The 25,144-nt window shown below is 40.2% G+C and overlaps 1 protein-coding gene across 1 annotated transcript in view; it reads left to right on the top strand.

Annotated features, from left to right (window-relative positions):
* The window catches only part of plxnd1 (plexin D1), a 212,713-nt gene that overhangs the window by 44,483 nt on the left and 143,086 nt on the right, over window positions 1–25,144 (top strand). Inside the window, exons 4-7 of the mRNA XM_060931569.1 lie at window positions 4,281–4,381; window positions 13,795–13,921; window positions 18,194–18,371; window positions 20,408–20,516. Coding sequence (XP_060787552.1) covers window positions 4,281–4,381; window positions 13,795–13,921; window positions 18,194–18,371; window positions 20,408–20,516 — 515 coding nt within the window. The remainder of the gene's footprint in view (window positions 1–4,280; window positions 4,382–13,794; window positions 13,922–18,193; window positions 18,372–20,407; window positions 20,517–25,144) is intronic.

Raw genomic sequence — 25,144 nt, forward strand, 5'->3', positions numbered from 1 at the left:
AAACGCATTTCCTTTTTTCTCGTGGCTTTGTGTGATCTGGAATATAAGAGGAGAGGTTGTTAGGCATGTCGTCTCTGCATGTGGAGTTTATTGTGAGGTGTGAAATCGAATGTGAATGCGTAGTTGCATGAAAGATCAATGTGTGAGCCCGAGGCACATGAGAACTGCAGCCATACAAAAGTGAGATATGACCTGACAAGCTGCCTGAGCATATGTTGTGTGTGTGTCTGTGTGCTTAAGAACATTTGCTCTAGGCCCTATGGCTAACAGTATTATCAGTATTCATTTATCAACACACTGCCAGTCAAAGGTTTATGAACACCTGACCTTTCTTACATTTTATTGTTATTATTAATGGAACAGACAAAAAAAATGTGGCGCTAAATAAGAAAATTTAACTAATGTTTCAATTATTCACTGGCAAACTTTGAGATACTGATAGGATTTTAAAGCAGACGTTTAATAGACGTTGCAATCAATCATTACCAGTTGAGTAATTATATTAGTATATAGTTTTGGTTTTGTTTTTTCTGTGGTTCTTTTTCCAGAAAATTTGCATTTTATGCAAATGTGTTTTATGCAAATGAGCCTTTGTCTAATGAAATACAGTACGTGTAAATTTGCATGTTTGATAAAACCAGGAATGTAGTGTTTGGATGATATTCGAATTAAAAATGTTGATTTCACTATGAACACACAGTGAGAGAGATGCATTTTTACAGAACAGTTTATTGGAAAATTGTTTCTTTGTTGTTTAACCAAGAGAACACCAGATGCTGTCATTTTTCAGCATAAAATCGAGTCTAAATCCAGAAAATATCAATATAATATGAATTATCAATGTAATAAACTTCTAATTATTGAGTAATATAGGAGAAAAAAGAGCTGATTCTGAGGAGCAGAAAAAACATTTTGAGGAATGAAAATTCATCATCTCATTATCTGTAGCCGCTTTATCCTGTTCTACAGGGTCGCAGGCAAGCTGGAGCCTATCCCAGCTGACTACGGGCGAAAGGCGGGGTACACCCTGGACAAGTCGCCAGGTCATCACAGGGCTGACACATAGACACAGACAACCATTCACACTCACATTCACACCTACGGTCAATTTAGAGTCACCAGTTAACCTAACCTGCATGTCTTTGGACTGTGGGGGAAACCGGAGCACCCGGAGGAAACCCACGCGGACACGAGGAGAACATGCAAACTCCACACAGAAAGGCCCTCGCCGGCCCCGGGGCTCGAACCCAGACCTTCTTGCTGTGAGGCGACAGTGCTAACCACTACACCACCGTGCTACCCGGAATGAAAATTGATTTTTTTTTTAAAAAGCTGAGGGGAAACAACTGATTTTGGTGAAAGGTGGATTTTGAGGAGAAAAATTACTTTGAGGGAAACATAAGGATTGGGGGACTGGCTTGAGAAAAAGACAAAGAAAATCTGATTCTGAAGAAAAAAACTGATTTTCAGAGAGAAGTCATTATGAGGAAGAAAAAAATTGGAAAAATTCAATTTTGAGGTAAAACTGATTTTGAGGATGAAATAAATGATTTTAAGGAGAAAGAAATATTTCGAGGAAAAACTGATAAGCATTTGGGACAAAAACTGTATTGGGGGAAAAAGGAGGAAAAATCTTGAGTTTTGTGGTGAAAAAATGATCCTGAGGGGAAACAAGAGGAAAATTTTAAGATTTTTGTGGAAAAAGAAAACCTGATTTTGAGGTGAAAAAATGACAAGGACTGGGGAAACTGGCTTGAGAAAAAGAGGAGAAAAAATGATTTTAAGAGGGAAATGATGATGGAAAAAGATTGATTTAGAGGAGAAAAACTGATTTTGAGGAAGGAAAAAAGTAACTTGAAGGAAAAAATGGATTTTGAGGTAAAAACTGATTTTGAGGACCAAATAAATTATTTTAGGAAAAAAACTGATAAACATTTGGGACAAAAACTGTATCGGAGGAGAAAGAGGAAAAAAATTTGAGGTGTTTTGTGGAGGAAAAGAATAATCCTGAGAGAAAACATGACTTTGGTGAAATATTTGTTTTGAGGAAGAAAAAATGATTTTGAAGAGAAAATACATCTGATAAGGAAAAATGTGAGAAGGATTCAGGACAAAAACTGAACTGTTGAAAAAATGAGGAAATTAAGAGTTTTGTGGAGGAGAAACTATTTTGAGGGAAAACTGATTTTGAGGATGAAATAAATAATTTTAAGCAGGAAAAACAAGAAACTGAGGAAAAAATGGATAAATATTTGGGACAACAACTGTACTGGGGGGAAAAAGGAGGAAAAAATCGAGAGTTTCGTGGTGAAAAAATGATCTTGAGGAAAAACACTGATTCTGTGAAAAGACTGATTTTGAAGAGAAAAAAAATCTGATAAGGATTCAGGACAAAAGTGGATTGGTGAAAAAATAAGGAAATTTTTAAAGATTTTTGTGGAGAAAAACTGATTTTGAGGAAAAACCTGATAAGGATTGGGGGAAAGTGCTTTGAGAAAAAGAGAAGGAGAAAAATCTGATTCCGAAGAGGAAAAAATGATTTTAAGGGGAAATTGATGATGGGAAAAGATTGATTTAGAGAAAAACTGATTTTGAGATGAAAATGGATTTTGAGGTAAAATTGAATTTGAGGACAAAATAAATGATTTTGAGGAGAAAAAAAACAATTTTTAGGAAAAAATTCTAAGCATTTGAGACAAAAACAAACTGTATTGGAGAAAAAGAAGAAAAAAATCTGAGTTTTTTTGTTGGAAACCATGACCTTGAGACAGCGCTGTAGTCGAATCACTAAACCTCGAGTCCGAGTCCAGTCTCGAGTCCCCAGTGTTTAAGTCTGAGTCAAGTCCAAGTCATTAAAGAAAATTTCGAGTCAAGTCCACTATTGATCCGAGTCGAGTCCAAGAACAAGACTCCAACCGCACCATTTGACAGTGGCTGTTTTAGCGCCATTAACATGACTTTGTTCCTGAACATGACATAAGAGCAGGTGAATGTGCTTCTCTTTGTCAGGGAGTGTGAAGTATTCTGTCAGAGATGGTTGGGAGATGGATGTAAGTGCAGAAGGTGTGTTTATTAATACAAGTGAAGACAGGTAAACAATCCAGAACGGCAGGCAAAATCAGAAACCAGTGAAACCGGCAGTAGATCGAGCGAGGCACAAACAGGTTATTGTAGATTCAGCAGAATCAAAGACGAGAAACAGGAAATCAGAGATCAGGAAATCAAACGAGGAAAAAAGGCTCGGTAATGTGTCAGTAACTCAAGTCAATACTTCACAAAGTAAGTGTGTTTTCACAGTTTTTATATAGGTGCGCTGATTGCACCTTAATCCTGTGTAGGTGTGAGTCGTTTACGGTGCGTGTGCTGTCCGGAACGCGCCCGAGAGTCTACCTGATGCACGCGCCAAGGCGCACAGGTGTGACCCTCTTGCACGAAATTAGTACAAAAATTAATGTAGATATAAATATCTAATGCCAAATTATTATGGCACGTTACAAAAAATAAAGAAAAAATCCACGTCCTCGTCTCCAATTTATGAGACCGAATGCAGTTAATGCATGAGTCCGAGTCCAAGTCACGAGTCATCAGTGCTCAAGTCCAAGTTGAGTCACAAGTCCTTAAAATTAGGGCACGAGTCGGACTCAAGTACTACAAGCCTGCCTTGAAATAAAATAATTTTGTGGAAAGATTGATTTTGAAGAGAAAAATCTTCTGATAAGGAAAAAAAAATGTTGATAAGGATTTGGTGAAAAAAAAGGAAAATTCTAATTTTTTGTGGAGAAAAAAAGGGATTTTGAGGAAAGCCTGATAAGGATTGGAGGGGGAAAGTGGCTTGAGAAAAAGAGAAGGAGAAAAATCTGATTCTGAAGCGAAGAAAAAAAATGGATTTTGAGGTAAAATTTTGAGAAGAAAAAATAGTTTTGAGTAAAAACTAACTTTAAGAAAAAAGAAACGCATTTTGAGCAAGCATTTAAAAAATACCATGTGCTTTAATGTGTTTTACACTCTTGTTATTGGAGTTTATAAGGTTTATAAAGAAAATCGACATGTATATCTTAGTGACACATCAGTTGACACTGACATAAATACGGTATGTATCAGGAAATGAGCTTTTTAAGGATGACACAACATGATTGTACCAAGTTGCTAACATTCAGATCCATAGATTCTCTCATTTCAAAGAATATATATTGAGCCCATGATGATTTAACTCTGAATCCTGAAATATAGTATACTGTCATACTTAAGCTGACAAATGTTAACTTGGCATTTCTGTGTAGCTCTTGAGGGTTCGAGTGTCCGGATGTGGTCAGTACACGTCGTGCAGTGACTGTCTCAGTGTCAGCGATGCTTACTGCGGCTGGTGCACACTCGAAAGCAGGTAAGGTCCATCTCCGATTTTCGTTGCTAGCAAATCAATCACAGATATACGACAGGCTTCTGTCTCTCACATGACTTGAACATATGCATCCAATATGAATAATGTCTGTTGTCTGTCATCTCAGGATTATTAAAGCTAGACGGCCTTTCGATTTCATAAAAATCGGTGAAATTGATTTCCCTCTGAAATTTGCTCATTGTGATCTATGTTTATTTCTGTAATATCTCACAAAATATCAGGCCATTCTGTGGCTGGGAAGTTATTTAATTTGAGGTGATTCCTTAACAAATAATGTGCATGAAATCGATCGCTTCGCGCAGTCAAGCAGACAGAGGAAGTCCGTGTGCTGCGCATGTGCAGGTTTACCTTTGACCGTGCACTGACAGTTCCATCATTCTGTCGCTAAACGAACAGCTGATCACACCGAGGTGCTCGCTGACCGCCGATATTTATTAGTTTGGTCCTGTGTTTCTTTTCCTTCATACAGTGGGGCAAAAAAGTATTTAGTCAGTCACCAATTGTGCAAGTTCTCCCACTTAAAAAGATGAGAGAGGCCTGTAATTTTCATCATAGGTATACCTCAACTATGAGAGACAAAATGAGGAAAAAAAATCCAGAAAATCGCATTGTCTGATTTTTAAATAATTTATTTGCAAATTATGGTGGAAAATAAGTATTTGGTCAATAGCAAAAGTTCATCTCAATACTTTGTTATACACCCTTTGTTGGCAATGACAGAGGTCAAACGTTTTCTGTAAGTCTTCACAAGGTTTTCACACACTGTTGCTGGTATTTTGGCCCATTCCTCCATGCAGATCTCCTCTAGAGCAGTGATGTTTTGGGGCTGTCGCTGGGCAACACGGACTTTCAACTCCCTCCAAAGATTTTCTATGGGGTTGAGATCTGGAGACTGGCTAGGCCACTCCAGGACCTTGAAATGCTTCTTACGAAGCCACTCCTTCATTGCCCGGGCGGTGTGTTTGGGATCATTGTCATGCTGAAAGACCCAGCCACCTTTCATCTTCAATGCCCTTGCTGATGGAAGGAGGTTTTCACTCAAAATCTCATGATACATGGCCCCATTCATTCTTTCCTTTACACGGATCAGTCGTCCTGGTCCCTTTGCAGAAAAACAGCCCCAAAGCATGATGTTTCCACCCCCATGCTTCACAGTAGGTATGGTGTTCTTTGGATGCAACTCGGCATTCTTTCTCCTCCAAACACGACAAGTTGAGTTTTTACCAAAAAGTTCTATTTTGGTTTCATCTGACCATATGACATTCTCCCAATCCTCTTCTGGATCATCCAAATGCTCTCTAGCAAACTTCAGACAGGCCTGGACATGTACTGGCTTAAGCAGGGGGACACGTCTGGCACTGCAGGATTTGAGTCCCTGGCGGCGTAGTGTGTTACTGATGGTAGCCTTTGTTACTTTGGTCCCAGCTCTCTGCAGGTCATTCACTAGGTCCCCCCGTGCGGTTCTGGGATTTTTGCTCACCGTTCTTGTGATCATTTTGACCCCACGGGGTGAGAGCTTGCGTGGAGCCCCAGATCGAGGGAGATTATCAGTGGTCTTGTATGTCTTCCATTTTCTAATAATTGCTCCCACAGTTGATTTCTTCACACCAAGCTGCTTACCTATTGCAGATTCAGTCTTCCCAGCCTGGTGCAGGTCTACAATTTTGTTTCTGGTGTCCTTTGACAGCTCTTTGGTCTTGGCCATAGTGGAGTTTGGAGTGTGACTGTTTGAGGTTGTGGACAGGTGTCTTTTATACTGATAATGAGTTCAAACAGGTGCCATTAATACAGGTAACGAGTGGAGGACAGAGGAGCCTCTTAAAGAAAAAGTTACAGGTCTGTGAGAGCCAGAAATCTTCCTTGTTTGTAGGTGACCAAATACTTATTTTACCGAGGAATTTTCCAATTAATTAATTAAAAATCCTACAATGTGATTTCCTGGATTCTTTCTCCCTACTTGGTCTCTCATAGTTGAAGTGTACCTATGATGAAAATTACAGGCCTCTCTCATCTTTTTAAGTGGGAGAACTTGCATAATTGGTGGCTGACTAAATACTTTTTTGCCCCACTGTATATAACATAACGTCTTTTCTTCTCGCTTTCCGTTACTGTAGTCGGTCTTTCACGTTTCATTCGCGTCCTCCATTTTTCTCTCCTGTTTCAAATTTGTATCCCACAATGCCTTGGGCGAACGGGGAAAGCCCACCACGTCATGCATGACGTAGCATCTTGTATTGGGTCATGGTGAAGCAGGAAAAAATAGCGGAGAATTTTGGGCCATGTGGCTCTAAATTCATTACTTGTTCTATTTTTAAAAAACGAATTAAATTGGAAGACTGTGATTCAAATTCCGTAGCTTTCATTCCACTAAACAAAAGTAATCAGGTGTCAGGGAAAATTCTTTTAATGACCTACAGTGGTAGAAAATAGAATTTTCTATATTTCTGCATAAATATGACCTAAAACATCATCGGATTTTCACACAAGTCCTAAAGGTAGAGAAAGAGAACCCAGTTAAACAAATGAGACAGAAATATTATACATGCTCGTTTAGTTATTGAAGAAAATGATCCAATATTACATATCTGTGAGTGGCAAAAGTATGTGAACCTTTGCTTTCAGTATCTTGTGTGACCCCCTTGTGCAGCGATAACTGCAACTAAACGTTTGCGGTAACTGTTGATCAGTCCTGCACACCGGCTTGGAGGAATTTTAGCCCATTCCTCCATACAGAACAGCTTCAACTCTGGGATGTTGGTGGGTTTCCTCACATGAACTGCTTGCTTCAGGTCCTTCCACAACATTTTGATTGGATTAAAGTCAGGACTTTGACTTGGCCATTCCAAAACATTAACTTTATTCTTCTTTAACCATTCTTTGGTAGAACGACTTGTGTGCTTAGGGCCGTTGTCTTGCTGCATGGCCCACCTTCTCTTGAGATTCAGTTCATGGACAGATGTCCTGACATTTTCCTTCAGAATTCACTGGTATAATTCAGAATTCATTGCTCCATCAATGATGGCAAGCCATCCTGGCCCAGATGCAGCAAAACAGGCCCAAACCATGATACTACCACCACCATGTTTCACAGATGGGATAAGGTTCTTATGCTGGAATGCAGTTTTCCTTTCTCCAAACATAACGCTTCTCATTTAAATCAAAAATTCTATTTTGGTCTCATCCGTCCACAAAACATTTGTCCAATAGCCTTCTGGCTTGTCCACATGATCTTTAACAGACTGTAGACAAGCAGAAATGTTCTTTTTGGACAGCAGTGGCTTTCTCCTTGCAGCCTTGCCATGCACACCATTGTTGTTCAGTGTTTTCCTGATGGTGGACTCATGAACATTAACATTAGCCAATGTGAGAGAGGCCTTCAGTTGCTTAGAAGTTACCCTGGGGTCCTTTGTGACCTCGCCGACTATTACACGCCTTGCTCTTGGAGTGATCTTTGTTGGTCGCCCACTCCTGGGGAGGGTAACAATGGTCTTGAGTTTCCTCCATTTGTACACAGTCTGTCTGTGGATTGGTGGAGTCCAAACTCTTTAGAGATGGTTTTGTAATGTTTTCCAGCCTGATGAGCATCAGCAACGCTTTTTCTGAGGTCCTCAGAAATCTCCTTTGTTCGTGCCATGATACACTTCCACAAACATGTGTTGTGAAGATCAGACTTTGATAGATCCCTGTTCTTTAAATAAAACAGGGTGCCCACTCACACCTGATTGTCATCCCACTGATTGAAAACACCTGACTCTAATTTCACCTTCAAATGAACTGCTAATCCTAGAGGTTCACATACTTTTGCCACTCACAGATATGTAATATTGGATCATTTTCCTCAATAAATAAATGACCAAGTATAATATTTTTGTCTCATTTGTTTAACTGGGTTCTCTTTATCTACCTTTAGGACTTGTGTGAAAATCCGATGATGTTTTAGGTCATATTTATGCAGAAATATAGAAAATTCTAAAGGGTTCACAAACTTTCAAGCACCACTGTACCCTTGAAAAATCTGAAAGGCAGTCTACCTTTAAGGTTTTGCAATGACTCTCTCAATAATCATCATCACTCAAGTTTCACAACTGCACACTTTCCTAAGAGAAGTGATAATTTTTCATTTAAATGCATCCACTTACCAGATGGTTATTTATACCCGAAGCAATTTAAAAGTGTGATACCGGTACTGTCCAATCCAAAAACAGGGTGAAGTGGATCAAAAAATGGCGTCATGCTTTTTACTAGTTCGAGCATAGCATACTAGACTAGTTATGTTTAATGCTACGGAACATCCGTTCAACAAAGTAGTTCCTGTTTTTATTTCTATTATGGCAGGTATAAATAGTTATTTCCTCACTAGTCTCTCTTTTCTACTTGCTGAAGATTTAAAACAAAAAAACCACAAAGGTGCCTTTTCTTGCAGTGGAAAACTAAAAAGTAGGGGTTTATCTCTAACTGTTACGAAGCACTAACACTAGAGACGCCTTCCAAAAAAAAAAACCCCACCAGCAACAAAACACGAAATAAACATATCTTTACGGAAAGTGCCACCATTTAAAAAAGCTGTTTATGTGGTGTGTCTGGTATAAAAGTCCCTGTTTAAGTGGCTACTACAGAAACGATAACTTGTTATATGCCTTGCCTTGGTACAGAAGACTCGTCTTCATGATCACACCGATAACATTTACATTTTTATGAGAAATTCAAAGCTGAAATGTGAACTCAGACTGCTGGCAGTTAGTTCATAAGTGATCGCCTTTATGTTTCGTCGGAGATCAGTTTGAATGTAGGAAGCGTAGAGAGAAAAAGAAAAAAGAAAAAAAACTTGATGACTGAAACACTCATGCTGATGCTCCCTCCCTATTTTATTCATCTGACTTTCTGACAAAGGCCTGTTCATGTTGCGACCACACTGGCTCATTCAGGGAGAAATGTCAGACCAGACTGAGAATCTTTTTTAGCCCGAACACACTCGCATGTGCACTAGTGTGTGTGTGTATTGTGCGGCGCTCCTATTGAGGAGTGTACGCCTGAATGTATACATTCTATGTACGTCCGATTTGCTTTCAAGATCCAAGACACTATAGCGCACCAGATGCAAATCTCAACATCCCAATTGTGTGCGTGTGTGCGTGCATGTGTGTGTGTTGGGGGTAAAGTTATGCTAGGTCAGCATGCTTGGCCTCAAGTCTGAGCTTCACCTCAATTGACTCAGTGTCTAACGGAGTCGTTGTTAATCTAATTATACAGCAAGTCGTTGCTTTAATCATCCCAAAACACAGCATTCAAGTATGCTTTATAGACATCTCATCTCATCTCATTATCTCAAGCCGCTTTATCCTGTTCTACAGGGTCGCAGGCAAGCTGGAGCCTATCCCAGCTGACTACGGGCGAAAGGCGGGGTACACCCTGGACAAGTCGCCAGGTCATCACAGGGCTGACACATAGACACAGACAACCATTCACACTCACGGTCAATTTAGAGTCACCAGTTAACCTAACCTGCATGTCTTTGGACTGTGGGGGAAACCGGAGCACCCGGAGGAAACCCACGCGGACACGGGGAGAACATGCAAACTCCACACAGAAAGGCCCTCGCCGGCCATGAGGCTCAAACCCAGACCTTCTTGCTGTGAGGTGACAGCGCTAACCACTACACCACCGTGCCGCCCTGCTTTATAGACATCTTAATAAAATTAATACAGTTCTAAATATCACATGTTTCATTCTTTGGGAAAGAAAGCAGTCATTGATTTGGGTAGAAATGTATATACCGTATATATACAGTTATTCCACAAAATCGAGTCATACATGAGCTATAAGCCATGTACGATGAGACTGAGTGGAATAACTGTTTTATTTTATCCACATTCACTGGATTTTGAGAAACAGAGCATTTTTTATTTAAATTTTTTGCAAATGCGATCAGTAAAACTTGACACAAAACATCAGACAAAATCATTTCCGCTTAGAATGTAAACAAACCGGCGAAATGACAGTAGCAATTTGTGAAAAATGCTATAATAATAATAATAATTCTTGAAAAATAAAAAGGAGACGTTCTTACCATCAAATATTTTCATTCCATATTTTGTCAGGGTTTTTTTTTTTTGTATTTTTGGGGGTTTTGTTTTCAAGTCAAGTTTTTACTTCGTCCTCGGTGGATTCAGCAACACGTGCCACCATTTTCTTCTTCTACTTCTTTAGGGTTTTTTGACAGTTGGCAAACCAACTTAAAGGTGCATTACTGCCACCGACTGGGCTGGAGTGTGGAACAGGAGATATTGGGGGGGGGAGACTTATATTCTTTTAGCTATTTCTGTTTCTTTTAAATACTTGATAAAGTGATATATATGATTTGATGCGCTCTGACATTTTGTTTTTCTCTACTCACGGTATATGAGCTGATATCCTAGTAGTAGAGTAGCCAATCAGAGCGCACGATTGCTCATATCCAGTGAATGTGGATAGAATAAATATATATATATATATAGTGGATATAAATGAAACAAAGTCAATATTTGGTGTGAGATGACCCTTTGCTTAAAAAAAAATAGTCACAGGTACAGTGAGTGCAGTTTTATAAGGAAATGAGCTGCAGGTTTTACTGAGCGTCTTATAGAACCAGCCCCAGTTCTTCTGGACACTTTGACTGTCGCACTCGCTTCTTCATTTCGCACCAAAACCCAGCAGCCTTCATTATGTTTTCTTTTTTCATCTGAAAAGTGCTCTCGTATGTAATATGCTGCTCGGATACAAACTTTTTTTTTCTGTAACGTTTAATTTTGTGCTGAAAAACGACTATTTGGACTCTAAAATGTTTTTGTACCGACTCAATAATGTAGAAGTCATCAAATAGAAATCTACAACAAAGTTTGTATGGAAAAAAAATAGGGTGCAAAAGACTTTTGCACAGTACTGTGCATGTATTAATGCTTCAGCTAGTAGAGCAGCAGATGTTTGGAAGAAATAATAGGTCTTATAGCTTACAGGAAGAGCCGCGGATTTTGTATGGAGTAATATTGGGATCTTCTCCTTAATTCTGAGGAGAAATGTTCTTCAAAGAAAAGGTTAATGATTTCCATTTGGACGATGTAATGACTCATGAATAAGATTTACTTTGCATCAGAATGCTGACTTTTATTTGGAGGTATAAAATGATCAAACCAAACTCGAAAGGCTTTGGAAAAATATAGTGTGTGTGTGTGTGTGTGTGTGTGTGTGTGTGTGTGTGTGTGTGTGTGTGTGTGTGTGTGTCTAGGGGATTTTTCAGTGATGCTAGTCTCATTCTCTTCTATTTTCGGCAGCTGGGCTGATCTCTTGGCACTGACCGTCTCTGAGCTCCTCTAAAAGTTCAGACACTCATACTTGCGCGCACACACACACACACACACACACACACACACACACACACATACATATATATATATATATATATATATATATATATATATATATATATATATATACACACACACACACATGGTAGGATCCTGATTAATCAAACAGGACTCTTTTGCCTCATATAAAAGCTGCATTTCTGGTTTTTTTATGCCTCTGCCACCATAAGGTGCAGGAGGCATTATGTTTTCGGGTTGTCCGTCTGTCCACGCGTGCGTCCGTGTGTGTGTCCGTGCGTCCGTCCCGAAACATTGTGAACGCGATATCTCAAAGGCTAATGAAAGGAATTTCACCAAACTTTCACCATTTGTGTGCTTTGGGACAAACGAACTGATTAGATTTTGAGATCAAAGGGTCTCAGGTCAAGGTCACTGTGAGGTCAAATGTCTGTCCGAAAACCTTGTGAACACAATATCTCCAAGGCAGATGAAAGGAATTTCACCAAACTTTCACCATTTGTGCATTTGGGGGCAAAGATAAACTGATTAGATTTTGAGATCAAAAGGTCTAAGGTCAAGGTCACTGTGAGGTCAAATGTCTGTCCACGTGCGTCCGTCCCGAAACCTTGTGAACGTGATATCTCAAAGGCTAATGAAAGGAATTTCACCAAACTTTCACCATTTCTGCGCTTTGGGACAAACATGAACTGATTAGATTTTGAGATCAAAAGATCTAAGGTCAAGGTCGCTGTGAGGTCAAATGTCTGTCCGAAAACCTTGTGAACACAATGTCTCCAAGGCTGATACAAGTAATTTCACCAGGTCACGATTACTGTGAGGTCAAATGTCCATCCCCAAATCACAACTTAATAAGGCGTGTAGTCTACCAGGCAGAGGCATCCCCATCGACGCCGTTGGCATCGAGTTCTATCTAGTTTTTTTACATTTTGTTTCACGAGAATGACTTTTTTCATTTGTCACCTCTACGACTATAGCAGTACAGTTAGAGACTGAAAAGACATCTTACTTTGTTGCTGTGTTACTCTACTTAAGTATTATTTTGGGGGATTTATATCTGACTTGAGTGTTATTGAAACTCACGACTTCTTACTTAATCTTACTTAATTACATCCTGAAGAAAAGAATAACCTCTGTTTATAGTTTTATTTCGACCTCCAAACTACTTGTTACGGTACAAATCCCGAAGGCATTTTCTTTATTTACGTTTCAGTTTGCTGGGACATTTAGACTTTCACTTGGGTACATGTTTAGGTGTTTACTTTCACTTTGAACTGAGTAAGTAAGTATTTTTGACATCGTACTTTCACTTAAGTATCATTTCTCAGCACTCTTTGCACCCCTGTTTCAAGGAACTCAAATATCTAGAGACTTTTCGGTGATTGTAGGAGACATTAGCAATAAAAGAATTTGATTTCATGAGATAGTTGAAGACTTTGACTGTACAAGAGTCTGTTTTCACTTTGCATAAAAACTAACCTGGGTCAACTATCGTTTAAGGGCAGTGTGACCTTGCTGTGTGTGTGTGTGTGTGTGTGATAAGGAGAGTGGGAAAGTATGTGTGTGGGCAGTGAAAAGTGGAGCAACGACGGGAATATTTGGATTACCATTTGGAACATAAGTCATAATAAAAGGCCTCTGTCTGGAAGGGAATTCCATGTCTGATAGACTCACTCTCATTCACGTACACACACACACACACACACACACACACACACACACACACACACACACACTTACCCATGTATAGATAAAGACTGGTCTTGTTAGCCTTTTTAATGGAATTAGCAGCGCTCTGATCTCAGTGCTAGGGGGGCTGTTGTCATGGGAACGTGTCTGAGAGGAATCAAACCCACACCCGTGCCGAAGATCGTGTCTGTGTGTTTTCAAAATGCTCGGTCTGTTGATAAGAGGTTACTACTATAATGGATGTATTATGTGCATCTGCTTTCTGTCTGTCTGTGATTTTTGTGTGTGTGTGTGCGTGAAAACTATGGATAAACCTCGGTTTCCCATAATCCTCTCTGCTCTACGCAGGTGCTCAGTTCAACAGGAGTGCTCCAGCAGCATGGCACGTTCGTGGATCAGTATGGGTGAAGGACCTCAGCAGTGTCCTTCCATGACCTTTACTCCAGCCGAGTTCAGTCGGACGGCAGACATTACGGTAATCGACGTGGACTTTAAATGCACAAAAGTTCACAAATCAAAATGCTGACATTTTCTACTACGTCTGAAAACTGTAGACTTTCCTCATCTGAGATCTGTTCCATTGTTGAATATCAGTCAGAAGTAAGGCTCTAACATTCGAAATCTCCAAAGAAGTGATAAAGTGAGAAAAGCAGGAGCTTCGCAGATGTTTTGACAGCTGGTATCTGATTACAAACTGAATTGATTAGCCTTATGCCTTATGTCTGTTTCACTATGATTCGCCAACAACTTGATGAAAATGTGATGTTCACTGTGTGAGGCAATCACACTTAGCTTTTAGACATATTTAATCAGACTGACTGATAAAAATGTGTCATACTGTTTTTTTTTATGCAACATGATCTTTGCAGCAGGATAGACTATACTCTCAGAAAATAAAGTACATTTTTGTATCTTTAGGGGTACAATGACTTGTCACTGAGACAGGACCCTCTAAGGTACTTATTTGTACCCTTTATATACAACTTGGGAACATATATGCACAGTTTTGGGGCTAAAAAGGTACAAATAGTTACCTTGAGGTCCAATAATGAGTCCTAGGGGGTACATTAGTGTAGACTGTACCTTAGGGGACAGAAATGGATCAGATTGGTGAAAAATATTTTCTTGAAGTTGAGGTACCAAAGTACGAGGGGTGTCAGAAAAGAAACAGGACTGGGGTCACAAAAAATTCATGTCAAATCCAAACTACAAACTACAACTTTGCCCCTTCGAAATAATCCCCCTCGAGTCTAGTGCACTTTCCCATCCTTCTCCGGCACGCCTCCATGCACTCCTAGAAGGATTCTCCCGGGATTCTCCGCAGCTCCGTCGTCACGGCCCTCTTGATGGCTTCCACGTCCAGAAAATGGGTCCCCTTGATGACCCCCTTGAGCTTGGGGGAAAAGGAAAAAAAATCACATGGAGCCAGGTTGGGTGAGTAGATGGGTTGCTCCAGCATGGCGATGTTCTTCTCGGAAAGGAACTGACGGATACTCAGGGCGTTGTGAGCTGGCGTGTTGTTGTGGTGAAGCAGCCACGAGTTGTCCTGCCACAACTCTCACTTCTTCTTGCGCACTGAATGAAGCAAACACTGTAGGATCTCTTTGTAGACATGCTGGTTGATTGTCTGGCCCTGTGGCAAGAACTTTATGTGGACGATGCCCCTCACATCAAAGACGCACACTAAGTCCTGTTACTTTTCTGACACACCTCGTATGTTATTTGCTTTTTTTTGGGGCCGGGGGGCTTGTTGCTACATTGTAGAATTCAGCCACAATGACATCTGATGGGTTTTCCCAGACCACCACGTAACTGTAATGCCCGTCCACTTTGTGGTTCGATATACTGTATAATGGATATAGTACAATTACAGTGTAGTACACAAAGTTTACATTGAAACAGGGGGTTAGAAAGAGCGTTTTCACTGACTGAAATCATACTCCATTGCTGAAATGTGAAAGAAGCTCAGGAGATCATACACCAAGGGGCGATGTAAAATGTGTCATCAAGGCAGCCACTGAAAAAGTGCTCCACTGCTGTGGCTGTGAATCATTCTAAGAAGAAGTCTTATCACACGTACACTCAAGCACAGACTTAACCACAGGGAAATTCCTCCCCTGCATTTAACCCATCTGAAGCAGTGAACACACAAGTGAGCAATGAGCACACATACATACCCAGAGCAGTGGGCAGCTATACTACAGTGCCCGGGGAGCAGTTGGGGGTTAGGTGCCTTGCTCAACAGCACTTCAGCCATGATACAGAGAGAGGGGAAAGCGCTGTTCATCTTTCATTCACATTTTTCTTACCGGTCCCAGGAATCGAACCGGCAGCCCTTTGAGCCCAAAGCTGCTTCTTTAACCTTCAGGTTAAAGATGGCTGCCCTCATTCTGAAGTGATTATGACTACACCCTACCCTAGACCCTCCAAAAGGCTACATTCTCCACAGTGAGAAGTCAAACTAATAAAGCAAAGTAAAGAAGTCTTGGCCTGGCGTCAACAGTAGCATCTATTTGGAAAGAACATTACAATACAGGCATTTAGCAGGTGCTCTTATCCAGAGCGATGTACAATGTACCCAGAGCAGCCTGGGGAGCAGCTGGGGGTTGGATGCCTTGCTCAAGGGCACTTCAGCCATTCCTGCTGGTTCAGGGAATCGAACTGGCAAGCTTTTGGTCCCAGACCTGCTTCTCTAATCATCAGACCATGGCTTAATTTAACATGGAACATACCACAGTACTACAAAACCAGCTTGACTTATTTTGGTTACAATTCCATCCATCCATCCATTATCTATACCGCTTATTCATCAGAGTCATGGGGGAAGCTGAAGCCTGCTGACTTTTGCTGAGAGATGGAGTACATCCTGGGCATGTCGCCAATCTATCGCATGGGGTAACACAGAGATAAACAACCATTCACACTTACATTCACACCTATGGGCAATTAAGAGCAGCCATCTGACCCAATCCACATGTCTTTGGACTGTCGGAGGAAACCGGTGCATCCGGAGGAAACATGCAAACTCCATACAGAAAGGCCCCATTCAGCTACGAGGTTTGAACCCAGAACCTTCACTTACAGTTCACTATTACTAAATGTATAGTTAATACGCTTTACACTGGTGATCTCTGGGATTTCCATGCAGTCCATTGTCTTGAATTTATACACAACGGTGAAAAAAAAATCCAATGAGTGGGTGAAAATGCTTTGTTGGTGAAAGAGTTCAGATGAGTATTTGCTCAAGCGGACAAGTCTACAGTAACACTCAAACAACACTCTTTACAACTGTGGTGAGCAGAAAAGCATCTCAAAATTCACAACAAGAATTTCTTATCGATGTAGTAAAAGGACATGCCTGAAGCATCCTTTAGAAGCTTTGCGTACTTCCTGTGTTATGGTATATTATATGATCTGAATGCTATGAAACTGGCACTGAGGCAATGTTTAGTTTTTATTCTTAACTTTATTCATTCATGCTTGGTATGAAGCATTTCCCAGCCATCTGTGCAACACGGTTTTTATCTCTCTAAGAATAAAGGTGCGATCTTGCAGCTTTGCAGCTTTTTATCCTAAATCTCCTGAAAGCCAGTTGAAATAAAATTGAATTATATTTTCCGTATTATTGAACAGGCGGATTCTGCTGTGGGCTTTAAACGCTCTGGATATCACACTCTCTTGTCTGAAATCCTGTCTGCCTCAAATGACTACTGCCTTAAACCTGGAATATTATAAACCATCAGATGACTGTAGTCAGAGATATTAATAAATGAAACGTATTATGGTTATGTCGTCTGGCCCGGCATGTTCAGTTTTATACCTTTGGAGTAGTTTTACACATGTACACTATTTTGGGCAAATGGGTTACCCTGTCTTTAATGGATCCCCCAGTTGTCCATCATTCAAGGTTACAGGAAGTTGCCCCAGCTCCAACTCCAGCTCCAGCACAAACAGGAAACAGGAAGCAGGAAGCAGGCGCCACTGTTAGGAAGTGCTCCATCTCAATGACAATAACACACAAGGTGGAGAGAAAGACAGAGAGAGGAAGAGAGACTGAGAAATGTCGGGTTTATTCTGTGACTTCAGCCAGCAAGCCTCTATCTTTGATCTTTGAATCAATTAGCGGAAAGATTCATCCCCATTGTGCTCGTCTGCGCCGTCATTTATTGAAAGTATTTGATTACCCATGCTGAGACGTGTGACCATTCATAGCTTTCATGAATGTCATCTCAGAGATCACAGTGACTCATTGATTAGAAAATTATGAGAATGAAATAAATGCGTACCCATATCCACCCCTCCCTTCACACACACACACACACACAATACTGACAATGCTAATGAAATGGAAAAGAGGAAAACACAATTCATCTTTTGCGTCTTTGTCTTCATCTCACTTCTAGCCTCACAATAACTCATTGAGTGAAACGTGTGAAATTATTAGGATAGAATTAACACACACACACACACAACGGAGCTTGCTAAGGTTTAAACAACAACAAAAAAAGAAATCACTGTCAACTATTAAGAAATTTAAAAGAGCAGTTCCTTCATAGTAAATAATTACGCTTTGTTCTTTTTATATATATATATCATTATATATATCTACATATATTTATTTTTTTAATTTTTCCAGAGCCCTCCTGAAAATCATAATGTATGACGTAGGTCTTTTGAATAAAGATTCTTCCTTCAAAGGATTCCTCTAAATCATAAAAATTATTTCTCTCCTATCTCTTGTTTTCAGCATGTAGGGATCTTGGTGAACGGAAGCGTTCCCGACTTGGATGGCCTCGGCCTTGAATGTGATTACGGGGTTGGCATGGCGACGGTTGCCACGGTGCACCTGGACGACGGCCCAGCCAAAATCCAGACGTGCCCGCTGCCCCCTTCCAACAACTTTCCCAAGATTCCTTTAGGCAGCGGTAAGTCAGTACCACAGTGCTGCTGAATTCTCAAATCTGATTGGTCGGAAGGTCTTTGATTAATTAAGCAGTATCACACAAGAAGGGGTGTGATTGTACTTAAATATCAGCCTAGCTGTGATTCAGTCGTAGGTCCGAGTGTGTAGCTAATCACAGCTGGCTGATTTTCAGTACAACACGACCTCGAGTATGATATTGCTTTTATACAACAGTATTCTTCTGTAAACATGAAATTAACATGGAGTAAGTGTTACAGGTGATTTTTGAAATCAGGTGAATCTGGATTCATCTCGGTGATTCTAGATTTACCTAGATGAATTAGGTTGACATTTTTAAAAGGGATTTTTTTTTGGGGGGGGGGGCAAGCATGGTGGTGTAGTGGTTAGCATTGTTGCCTCACAGCAAGAAGGTCCTGGGTTCGAGCCCCGTGGCCGGCGAGGGCCTTTCTGTGTAGAGTTTGCATGTTCTCCCTGTGTCTGCGTGGGTTTCCTCCGGGTGCTCCGGCTTCCCCCACAGTCCAAAGACATGCAGGTTAGGTTAACTGGTGACTCTAAATTGACCGTAGGTGTGAATGTGAGTGTGAATGGTTGTCTGTGTCTATGTGTCAGCCCTGTGATGACCTGGCGACTTGTCCAGGGTGTACCCCGCCTTTCGCCCGTAGTCAGCTGGGATAGGCTCCAGCTTGCCCGCAACCCTGCACAGGATAAGCGGTTACGGATAATGGATGAATGGACTTTTCTATTTTTCAAGATATTTACATGGAAATTGGCAGGCACATAGATGGTTGTATACTGAATACAAAGATTGAAAAATTAGTAAAAACCAATGATGCAAGTTAGAGTTTAATTAGTATTAATTATGCTAATTAGGCTAAATTGTTAAATAGGTACACTCTCTTCTTCAAATGGCTTTATTTATGCCACAGAAAGCTGACCTCAACTCTCATTTATACATCACAAAGAAGGAGAAATCAATGTTGATTATAAAATCTGCATAAATAATCACTGAATCTCATTGACATCTACTGTTCTTTATCAAAATAAAAAAGTAATAAAAGATCATTTCTAATACCTTCTTTGCACTCTGTAGGCCTTTGTATTTCTCAAAAGTAGGGCCTATTAGTGCTTATATGAAAGAATATAAATGATTATTCCGATTAATGTTCACAGCTTTCAAGGTGAACCTCGAAAAATCTGTGTGATCCACATCCAATAAACAATTCACATTAACTGAACTGAAATTGACATTCGGGTTTCTGACTTCCGTTTTTTTTTTTTTTATTGTATCTAATTCTGACCACTAAGATCTCAATAATTTTCATCAAAACAACTACAGTTATATTCTAAAAGAGTTATTTATTTACATGAATCGGTTTGATTTGAAAAAAATAAGTAGGTAAAGCTATGAAAACTCACTTCAAAGTCTCCTGTGAATCATAACATCAAAACTAGCTGAGGGAAAATTTTGCTGAATACAGTACATCATCAGAAACAGTGAGAGCGAGAGGACATCCCTATAAAAGTTATCTGATTGATATTCACAAGTAATCCAGTTGGAAACCGATCAGAAGAGAGAGAGAGAGAGAGAGAGAGAGCCTGAGTGCTTTCCCGTGACTCAAAAAGTAAAGCACCGGCAGTTTCCTGACGTCCCGTGAGGAGAGTTTTTACTCTGTTGTACCAACTTCAACCTGCCGTTCCTCCCAAAGTACTGAACAGATCTTAACCAGATACATTTCTTTGAAAAGCAGAGATTATAAGCTTTTTAATGATCATATTCACAATAGAGCAATGACAGATTTGGAAACTTAGATGAGCGTCTTCATGCAGAAATTTCACAGCACGGCTAGCGAGCGTCTGATATGCCTACTATTAGAGCACGCCTCGAAGTGATTTCCTCCTTCCCTATAATGGCATAATAAACTCAAATTTGGAGGATAAAACAAAACCTGATTTTGGCTAGACAAAAAACTGGGGTGGTGTTTTGAGGTGTGTGAGTGTGGTTGTGTATTTGACTGTATGTTATTTTGACCTCCTCAGACCACATTTCCGTTCCTGTGGCGATCAAGGTGAACGGTACGTCTGTAGTATCAGGGAGCTTCATCATCTACGACTGCGAGAGGACGGCGGAGATTAACCCCAGGACTGCGTGAGTGTTCCATGTATACTTACATCTTTGGTATAGTTTGATAATATAACATAGGTGTATACAGTATTTGCGAAGGTGACTCTTGTGTATGTGTATGTGTGTGACAGAGAGAGAGAGAGAGAGAGAAGGAGAGAGAGAGAGAGAGAGAAGGAGAGAGAGAGAGAGAGAGAGAGAGAGAAGGAGGTGTGAAATATGCCACATTTGATCAGGGTGATAATAAGCTAAGAGCCGTGGGAAGAGCAGAGCAGAGCAGAGCGGACGGCTTCATTTCTGTAACGTGTGCAACATTTCAAGTCATCTGCAGTTCCTTGTCTCCGCTCCTCATCAGCATCACCTAGCAAAACGTCTGCTTTTTTTAATTATCGCGAGCTGATTGGGAGGGTGTTAGTCAAATAGTCACAGCAAGCTTTTCATTATGCAGTATATTCCTAATTGTTCCAGACTGTACCTGTCTTAAAGCATTAGACACCTGATCTATGGGAAGTGTTTTCTGAAAAACAACCGATTTATAATTTAAATTTTTTCTTTTTTTTCACTTTGTTAATTTGCAAAGCGCAGTCATCAGGATTCATGTGGAAACATGGTTGTTTTGGGATATATGGAAAATCAGCAGATGCTTGCGTTTGTGTTTGTGTGTGTGTGTGGGGACACAAAATCCCTCTGGGCGAAGAGGAATTAGATTTTTCTTTTTCTTTCTGCTTTAATGCAGTTTGTCAGCAGATTGTAGCATGGAATCAAAGCTGTATGAAGTCAGTGTTAAAAATACACACACCAAAAAAAGCTTTCAAAATAGAACTCAGTAAATCTCAGAGTATCAACTAAACACAGAAAAACAACAACCGGTCCAAACAGGAACCGACGCAACTTTTCTTCGCTGTTAATTGTGCTTGAAAAATTTGACGAAGTTTGACTAAACCGACTCGCGGATGGTCTGAGAGGAGAATGATGCTGGGTTTTCATCTCTCAGAGAGTGCTTTTCTTTCAGAAAGGGAGCGGTACTATTTCCTCTTACAGTCCTGTCATGTGATTTACAGTACCAGTCAAAAGTTTGGACACACCTTCTAATCTTGATTTTTATGAATTAAAAGACACTTTGTGTCTTAAAGTAATGATGGATGTCATTTCTCTTGACTTAGTTGAGCGCTTCTTGACATAATTAACAATTATTCCACAAAATCGAGTTGTACATGAGCTAATAGCCGACGAGGCGCTATAAGCCGTGTACGACAAGATTGAGTGGAATAACTGTTTTATTTTATCCGCATTCACTGGATTTTGAGAAACAGAGCTTTTTTATTTTTATTTTTTGCAAATTCGATCAGTAAAAACTTCATACAAAACGTCCGACAAAATCATTTCCACTTAGAATGTAAACAAATCAGCGAAATGACAGGAGCAATTTGTGAAAAATGCTATAATAATAATAATAATAATAATAATAATAATAATTCTTGAAAAATAAAAAAGGTACGTTCTCACCATGAAATACTTTTATTCCATATTTTCTTGCCCTTTTTTTTGTATTTTTCGGGGTTCTGTTTTCGAGTAGAGTTTGTATTTCATCCTCGGTTTGTTCAGCAACACGCTCCGCCATTTTCTCTTCTTCTTCTTCTTCTTCTTTAGAGTTTTTTGGCAGTTGGCAAACCAACTTAAAGGTGCATTACCACCACTAACTGGGCTGGAGTGTGGAACTGGAACTATCAGGGAGGAAAAAAACGAACTATATTCTTTCAGCTATTTGTCTCATCTCATCTCATTATCTCTAGCCGCTTTATCCTGTTCTACAGGGTCGCAGGCAAGCTGGAGCCTATCCCAGCTGACTACGGGCGAAAGGCGGGGTACACCCTGGACAAGTCGCCAGGTCATCACAGGGCTGACACATAGACACAGACAACCATTCACACTCACATTCACACCTACGGTCAATTTAGAGTCACCAGTTAACCTAACCTGCATGTCTTTGGACTGTGGGGGAAACCGGAGCACCCGGAGGAAACCCACGCGGACACGGGGAGAACATGCAAACTCCGCACAGAAAGGCCCTCGCCGGCCACGGGGTTCGAACCCGGACCTTCTTGCTGTGAGGCGACAGCGTCAGCTATTTGTGTTTCTTTTAAAGACTTGATAACAAAGTGATATATACTGTATGACTTGATGCGCACCGCCATTTTGTTTTTCTCTACTCATGGTATATGAGCTGATATCCTACTAGTAGAGTAGCCAATCAGAGCAATCACGATTGCTCATAATCCAATTAATTTGGATAGTATAATATGGATTACTACAGTTGTGGTATGGATTAGAGCTACTTACTGTATTTTTATTATTAACTAATTACTAGTTGATCTCAAATTGCACTAATTAACTATTGACGAGGCACCTGTTAATTGAAAAGCATTCCAGTTGACTACCTCATGAAGCTGGTTAAGATAACGCCAATAGTGTGCAAAGCATCATCAAGGTAAACACTGGCTACTTTGAAGAATCTAAAATATCAAGCATTTTGTTTTTTTAAACACTTTTTTGTTTACCTTGTAAGTCCATATACAGTGCTCAGCGTAAATGAGTCCACCCCCTTTGAAAAGTAACATTTTAAACAATATCTCAATGAACACAAACAATTTCCAAAATGTTGACAAGACAAAGTTTAATATAACATCTGTTTAACTTATAACGTGAAAGTAAGGTTAATAGTATAACTTAGATTACACATTTTTCAGTTTTACTCAAATTAGGGTGGTGCAAAAATGAGTACACCCCACAACGAAAACTACTACATCTAGTACTTTGTATGGCCTCCATGATTTTTAATGACAGCACCAAATCTTCTTGGCATGGAATGAACAAGTTGGTGACATTTTGCAACATCAATCTTTTTCCATTCTTCAACAATGACCTCTTTTAGTGCCTGGATGCTGGATGGAGAGTGATGCTCAACTTGTCTCTTCAGAATTCCCCAAAGAAAAGAATTCCTTTACACCACAAAGCTGAAGGCTACAAGAAGATCAGCAAAGCTTTACTTATCAGTCAGAATACTGTAGCAAAAGTGGTACAAAAATTTAAGAAAGATGGAACTGCAACCATCTCACAGAGACGTCCAGGTCGTCCACAGAAGTTAACGCCTCGACAGGAGCGTCTTCTGATGAGAAGGGTTGAAGAAAATCGGCATGCAAGTGCACTGCAGTTATCTGAAGAAGTAGAAAGCCAAACTGGGGTGACTATTTCCCGTGACACAATACGGCGTACACTGCAGAGGAATGGCATGCATGGATGCCGTCCACGAAAGAAGCCTCTCCTAAAGCCCAGGCACAAAAAAGCCCGCCTAGAGTTTGCCAGGGCCCATGCTGACAAAGATGAAGGCTACTGGGACTCTATACTCTGGAGTGATGAGACCAAGATAAATGTTTTTAGAACTGATGGCTTCAAAACTGTATGGTGTCGCAAAGGTGAGGAATACAAAGAAAAATGCATGGTGCCTACAGTGAAACATGGTGGTGGCAGTGTCCTTATGTGGGGCTGCATGAGCGCTGCTGGTGTCGGGGAGCTGCATTTCATTGATGGCATCATGAATTCACAGATGTATTGCTCTATACTGAAAGAGAAGATGCTACCATCACTCCGTGCCCTTGGTCATCGTGCATTTTTCCAACATGACTAAACACACATCTAAGGCCACTGTTGGATTTCTGAAGAAGAACAGGGTGAAAGTGATTCAGTGGCCAAGTACGTCTCCTGATCTGAACCCAATCAAACACCTTTGGGGAATTCTGAAGAGACAAGTTGAGCATCACTCTCTATCCAGCATCCAGTCACTAAAAGAGGTCATTGTTGAAGAATGGAAAAAGATTGATGTTGCAAAATGTCGCCAACTTGTTCATTCCATGCCTAGAAGACTTGGTGCCGTCATTAAAAATCATGGAGGCCATACAAAGTACTAGATGTAGTAGTTTTTGTTGTGGGGTGTACTCATTTTTGCACCACCCTAATTTGAGTAAAACTGAAAAATGTATAATCTAAGTTATATTATTAACCTTACTTTTTAAGTTAAACAGATGTTATATTAAACTTTGTCTTGTCAACATTTTGGAAATTGTTTGTGTTCATTGAGATATTGTTTAAAATGTTACTTTTCAAAGGGGGTGTACTTATTTACGCTGAGCACTGTATATATTCCAGATGTTCTTTCATAGTTTTAATGTCTTTAGTATTGTTCTACAATGTTGAAAATACTCAAAATACAGAAAAACCTATGAATGAGTAGGGGTGTACAAACTTTTGACTGGTACTCTAAATGCAAAAAAAAAAAGCATTTCCATTTCGAGTTTTGCAAAATATTGCTTTAATGAATCGTCTGAAAATCCACCTCGTGTGAGCGTAAAAACTTTTTACGATATTTGAGACGAATTCTTTTTTTTTCCCATTACTTGCAAATCACGCATTAAACAGGTTAATGGAAACATGGAAACACGGCTCATGTGAAGTACAAATGAAAGATTTGCCGTTTGGATGAATTGTAATGCTTCAGAATACATTTATGAGCATATGTTGTGGCCAGGGCGGCACAGTGGTGTAGTGGTTAGCGCTGTCGCCTCACAGCAAGAAGGTCCGGGTTCGAGCCCCGTGGCCGG

This window comes from Neoarius graeffei, chromosome 10 (assembly GCF_027579695.1).
Source record: "Neoarius graeffei isolate fNeoGra1 chromosome 10, fNeoGra1.pri, whole genome shotgun sequence".
Taxonomy (NCBI): Eukaryota; Metazoa; Chordata; class Actinopteri; order Siluriformes; family Ariidae; genus Neoarius; species Neoarius graeffei.